The sequence below is a fragment of the Buceros rhinoceros genome, unplaced genomic scaffold, assembly GCF_000710305.1.
Source record: "Buceros rhinoceros silvestris isolate BGI_N320 unplaced genomic scaffold, ASM71030v1 scaffold12143, whole genome shotgun sequence".
NCBI classification, from domain to species: Eukaryota; Metazoa; Chordata; class Aves; order Bucerotiformes; family Bucerotidae; genus Buceros; species Buceros rhinoceros.
The window spans coordinates 22,256-28,044 of record NW_010405423.1 but is presented as its reverse complement, the minus strand read 5'-3'; the positions used below and the strand labels follow the sequence as shown (position 1 = coordinate 28,044).

General features: G+C 50.2%; 1 protein-coding gene across 1 annotated transcript in view; it reads left to right on the top strand.

Annotated features, from left to right (window-relative positions):
* SLC13A2 (solute carrier family 13 (sodium-dependent dicarboxylate transporter), member 2) overlaps positions 1 to 795 on the top strand; it is a 12,691-nt gene extending 11,896 nt beyond the window's left edge. The window contains exon 12 of the mRNA XM_010133718.1: positions 664 to 795. Coding sequence (XP_010132020.1) covers positions 664 to 795 — 132 coding nt within the window. The remainder of the gene's footprint in view (positions 1 to 663) is intronic.
* The last annotated feature ends 4,994 nt before the right edge of the window (positions 796 to 5,789 follow it).

Genomic DNA, 5,789 nt, shown 5'->3' with positions numbered 1-5,789 from the left:
TCACCAGCTCAGCGTAGATCAAATGGGGAGAACATCAAATGCCTGTGATTTGACAAAGGGCCACACTGACTCTAACAGAGGCTCGGAGCCTTGCAAAGATGCTGTGGAGCTTTTAAAGAACAGCCAAGGCCTTTGGAAGATGTTCCCGCAAGAGCTTGCGGTCAGTGAGCAATGGCATCCTCTAACTGTTCAAAAAGCCCAAACGTAGATCACAGGGATGGCAAAGACCCGAGGACAGAGCTTCTGCAGGGACCAGGGGAAAGCCTAGCACAGCCCCTGGGCTGCCCGATCCCCCTTCTCACTGTGCTACCGAGAGACGGACAAGGACACCGTGTCTCTTGATAACTTGTTTAAGTTACTCTTGATCCAGGAAGAAATCCAAAGTAATGTTAGAGACAGAGGCCAGAGGAGAAAGTCCTGAATAAGTGGGTTAAGAGGTTTTCAGGACTTCTAGTTTAAGAGTTTTATCCAATGGAAGCTCATTTTTCCCTAATACAAATTCTATTTGTGAGGAAAACCAGCTTAAATGTGACAGGATGGAGTGCTGATGGAGGAGTGAAAGAAGGCCAAAGAGAAAAATCTAACCATACCAACAATCCTAACCAGCAAGGAAGGAAAAAAGTACCGAGACCAACTAATAACTCTTCTCTTTTATCGTTCTAGGCCAAAGCTGGGTTTATGCTCAACATCCTGGGGGTTCTGACGATAAATCTAGCCATCAACACCTGGGCTTCGTCTTTGTTCCAGCTGCAGACCTTCCCATCATGGGCAAACAAGACCGGCATATGCCCGTGATATGGAGAGGGAGGCAGCCAAGAACTGTGTCTGTTAGAACTGCAATGAGAGCGAGGCGATAATCTCCGCGAGTTTTGCCAAGGCAGTGCTTAAGAGACAGATCTGTTCCTTGGAAAAGGACATGCCACCTACGAGCAAACCCATTCCGTTGATAAGAGCAATCAAATTGCCTAACCGTGCTGTTGAGCAGGCGATTGTCACCCCAGCTGCAGGGTGAGGTCACCTCCAGCTTTCCACCTCTTCCAGGTACCTTTAGTTTGCTGCCTCTGGAGGGGTAGACTTTCCCCAAGCACTACGCTGCTTTCCAAGCTCCCCCTGCCAAGTCTGAAAGCTGCAGAGAGGAAGGAGGTGGGGGGGTGTGTATAAAGGAAGGAGAGAGACGTTCCAATGCCGATTCCACACGTACATCGGTGTGTTGTCACAACCAGGGTGACTGCTCACCTGTGGCCGAGCGCAGGGACCTCTGTCTATGTGTTCAAACCGCGATTGTTCTCTCCACAGCAGGGCTGTGCGACCACAGCCAAATCACGGGCTGTCAGCCCCTGCTACTACCTTGAGATGTATTTATTTGCAGCCACTTGTGAATGTAGAGACCAATTTCTCCTAGAACATCTGTCCCACTGTTATTTACGTGAGAATGCAGCCTGCAAGGTCATGATAAGAGCAGAGATATTCTCTTGAGAAGGGGAGAATCCCCGTGTCCTAAAAAGTATATGATTGAATTAAAGATTTTTTTTTATGTACCCCCGTGTTACGGAGATTTTTTCTATTCCATATCCCTGCTCTACTGCTGATTTCCACATCTCAGCTGCTTGTCTGTGCATTTACTTAAAATACCTTGAAATAATCAGAGCAGCCAGCATGACTGATTTTCTCTTATCATTAAAGTAATAATAATTAAGAGTCCAATTATCTTGGACTCTCAAAACCAGAAGCTCCCAATACTGTTACGTGTTTAATCCCTGTTCTGCTGGAACTGACTTTCAGTAGCACAAAGCCTCCTAATGACCCAATGATAACCAGAACATCCACGGAGGCTTGGCCAAGTGAGGCGCTCCGTAGCGTGAAGTAGGCTGGCTTCGGGCAGGTCCGTTACCCAACATGTGCCCCTGAACCCTGCGCCAAGCGCTCTGCTCTGCCCTGCCAAAGTCCTGCACAAAGGCTGTGGCAACCAGCTGGGACCGGGCTGGTTAGCCGAGAGGGAACGTGAGCGCCTTTCACTCTAGAACAGCACAAGCGTCCTTCAAAATCTTCCCATCTTTCTCTCTCCTCATTAGCAGGAGACAAAGACGAAGCGCAGCGTGTGTTTGACTTACAAAACGTCAGAATTCACTGACCTGCAGGAGCTTCCTTCCAGCTCCAGCTGGTACCTGCCCACCACTGATTCCCTTCGCACCGATGGCTTCACGGGGCTTTCCGGCTGCGCTGGAAAATCGGTCTCAGAAAGAACAGTCTGGGATTAACCCTTCCGTGGCTTTGAAAGATGGTGGTTTGATCCGATTGACAGTGGTTTATCTGACTGATAGTGGTTTGATCTGACTGATAAGGACCCAACAGGGCACCCACAGCACAGCAGGAAGGACAGTCATTCTCTCTGGCTAACGAGCTGCTGGGTAATTGATTTCAATCACACATTGACTTGCTCAGATCACCACTAAACCACTCACCTTTTTTCCCCATGGGATTTACCTCTATCAAATAACATCCAAAGGTGTCTAAATATTTTCCTGACCCTGCTCAGCCCGTGCCCAAGTACCTAGAACTGACAAACTGCCGCAGATTTGCTGCAGCCTCTCCCTTCTGCGCTCTTTGTCTGCAGCACCAGGGCAGCACGCGGAGCTTTTGTTTGCTTCCTGTTTTCTTTGAAATACTGGCACATCGTTTACGTGTCCTTCTAAATTACTGCTGAGCTGAGCAGGAAATGTGGAATTCTTACAACGTTTCCCATCACCCTCTCCTCCCAGCCCTTTAAAAGTGTGTGATGATTCTTTGAAGTCTCTTCTCTTAGTCTACATTATTCAGAGGCTGCGGTGTGCCTGCATACACACCGGAGCGCAGTGCAATCTTTATGGTGATCTCAAGGAGAAAGAAGAGAGACATCAAGTAGCGCAGAGTGCCACAGGGCCAGTGCAATCACAGAACCATCTGGCTGGAAGAGACCTTTCAGATCATCGAGTCCAACTGTTCCCCTGCACTGCCAGGGTCCCTAAACCATGTCCCTCAGTGCCACCTCCACACGGCTGTTAAACCCCTCCAGGGATGGGGACTCCACCACCTTCTGGTGGGGAAGTGAAATGCTGTAGTCTGTAGACAGAGGAGAGAAGTTAACAACACCACCAGGATGTAAAGAGAACGGAAAAATTCATGGATAGTTTCCACCTGGAAGTGATGGCAGCACTTGCTACTTGGGCAGTTTGTTGCCTTGGGTGCCTCTGGGCACAGGACCAAAGACACGGCTAAACACAGTGTGCTTGTGCAAACCCCAGAACACTATTAAAAATGTCCATAATTTTCTAAGCAAAGCAGGTAGAAAGTGTCTGTGAGCCCCATTATTACCCAGAGCACCTCTGGAGGGTGGCTCCCCATTATGTTTCCAGATCTTGCCCTCAAGGAGTGGCTCCATCTCCCATTGTGCGATCACATTTCACAACCCCCGTGAAACTGCCAGCTCAGCACCTGCTGGGCTAGGTGTGATTTCCAGCGCAGCTCTTCACCTCCAAGCTGACACTGAGGTTGTTTTACCTGAGTCGTAAGTGATAAATTCGTTAACGAGGGGGGGACGTCTACCTTCTCGCTGCCTTCTCCAAAAAACAAGGGCTCTACCAAACCACAAAACACAGGTTTCCCACAGCACAGAACAGTGAGTAAGTGGGTGACTCGCCGTCACCTCCTCCATTCCCCCCGCAGTGGTGGTGCTGTCTTGCCGTGCCTTGCCCGGGCACACGCACGCGCGCGCACAGTGGTTCTACAGGCACATACATGTATGCCGAGGAGAGTACGAAGGACTCGTCCCGGTAAACATACACATTTCTACGGCACGTGACCACGGCGGAAAACCAGGTGAATTTTAAGCAAGCTACAAAAATCGCTTCTGTGGAGAGAGGCACTTAAACAGCTTGGCAAATTTGTGAAGTGGCACCTCAGCGATGCCAGGGCCGCTTCGTCCAGCTCTGAAATCATAAACAGACTTAAAAGAACATGCGACAGTCCTAAAGCCAAAACAGGATTAAGCCAGCTCGTCTCTCTAATCCCCAAACTGGTTTGGAGAAACCAAAAATGTGCTCCCAGTCACTGACGAGGTATTAAAGGGAACTTGAAGGAAGGCTTGTAGTGTCGCGCTGAAACCTTGCCATCGATGGAGATCTTGCAGTTTAATGCCTACAGCACACGCCCACCCTGCTTTGAAGGTTATCATACACCGGACCTAAAACAATGCCCGAAAGGATGGAAAGTATTTTCAGAGAACAAAACAGACAGGAGCAGAAACGGGAAGGTCCGGTGTTTTCCCGGCAGTCTGTAAACACGGCCCTTTCTCCAGAAGCTGTCGGAGTGGTTCTGCTCCGGCCCTTGGAGTGGGTTCTTCCCACTCTTTGCCACTCGGCTGGCTCTGGCGCAGTGGCAGCAGCGCACTTCGCCGGACAGAGCTCCAGCGCTCCCCGGCTGGCACATCTGCTCGGGAACACGGCTCTTGGCTCTCCATTCGCATGTCGAGTTTAGCAGCTGCGAAGGCAGGGACGGAGTTTGAAATGTTTGTGACGATGAATAAATAAACAACAAACAGAAAACAGATATACAAGGACTTAGGAAATACCTGACTTTGAATAATCAAGGAATTTCACAACCCTCCACTTCTTTCTAACACAGAACCAATAAAACTATTTACAACTTGATTCACCGAACTTTATGGTTTGAGCTGGTAATGACCAAGGTGCCAAAGTCTGGAAATAGAGTGGTTTGGATGCACTAATCACTGGTGTCCAAAATAACAACTGTTTAATGGAACATAATCACTACTGCCAATGCTGTGCGTTTTCTCCTATTAAAGAAACACTCAGTATCATTTATCCTTTCATCACGCTACAGACGCCAGCTGCTGCGGAGGGTGCGCACAGGCCCTTCCACGTCCCATCCCGCAGCTGCAGGATGGCAGCACCGGCTCGGGTCCAAGCTTCCCAAAGCCGGGCAAGCCCCTTGACTGGTGGGGACCTTCCTCGGGAACCACCTTTAAGGAGCTGAGGGGAAAGGGGCGGACCGAGAGGAACACTCTGCAAAGGCAGCGCATGACAGCGGAGCTGCAACATTGATAAAATCTACTCAAATTGTCAAAAAGGAAAAAAAACCCAAAGCACAAAACAGAGATGGAACAGAACGGTTAATTGAGGGGTTCTACCCTTCTGTGTGGTTATGCCTGATTTAGACCAGAGCAGACGCAACCACTGCAAGGCTCAGCCCCCGCGTGAGGGACCTGTCTTGAGGAGCAGGGAGGAGAGCGGCTGCTTTCAGAGGATGCTATTCTGTAATACTAACGTTGTGTGGGGTCAGCTAAAACGTCACCATTTCACCCTGCTCCGGGCTCACTCTAGTCAGCCACTTCAGAGGTGGTTACGGTTCTCCTGCCAGCCCAGCAGCGAGACACCAGCATCCCCATCTCCCCAGGGTCCCTGTCCGCTGTGTGAGGAACCGAGCAAGTCCCGGTTCTCCCAAGACTCACCACTGGGACCCAGCACTCACCATTCTCTGGAGGGAACGGGAAGCCCTTGGACACCACAGGTCATTAAATCTGCTGCTCACAGACCTTCTCAGCTCTTTCCATAAAGCAGAAGTGGCCAGAGCTGGCCCTCAAACCGGTGTGCACACTGATACGGGGATGGACCACGTCAGAAGAGCACGTCGTGCGCAGAAGCGGGAGGGGAAAACAGCCTGGGTACAGTTTGCTAAGACGGCACCAGTCTTCCCAGTTGGCCATCAAGGGCATCTTAGACAGCGCATGGTGG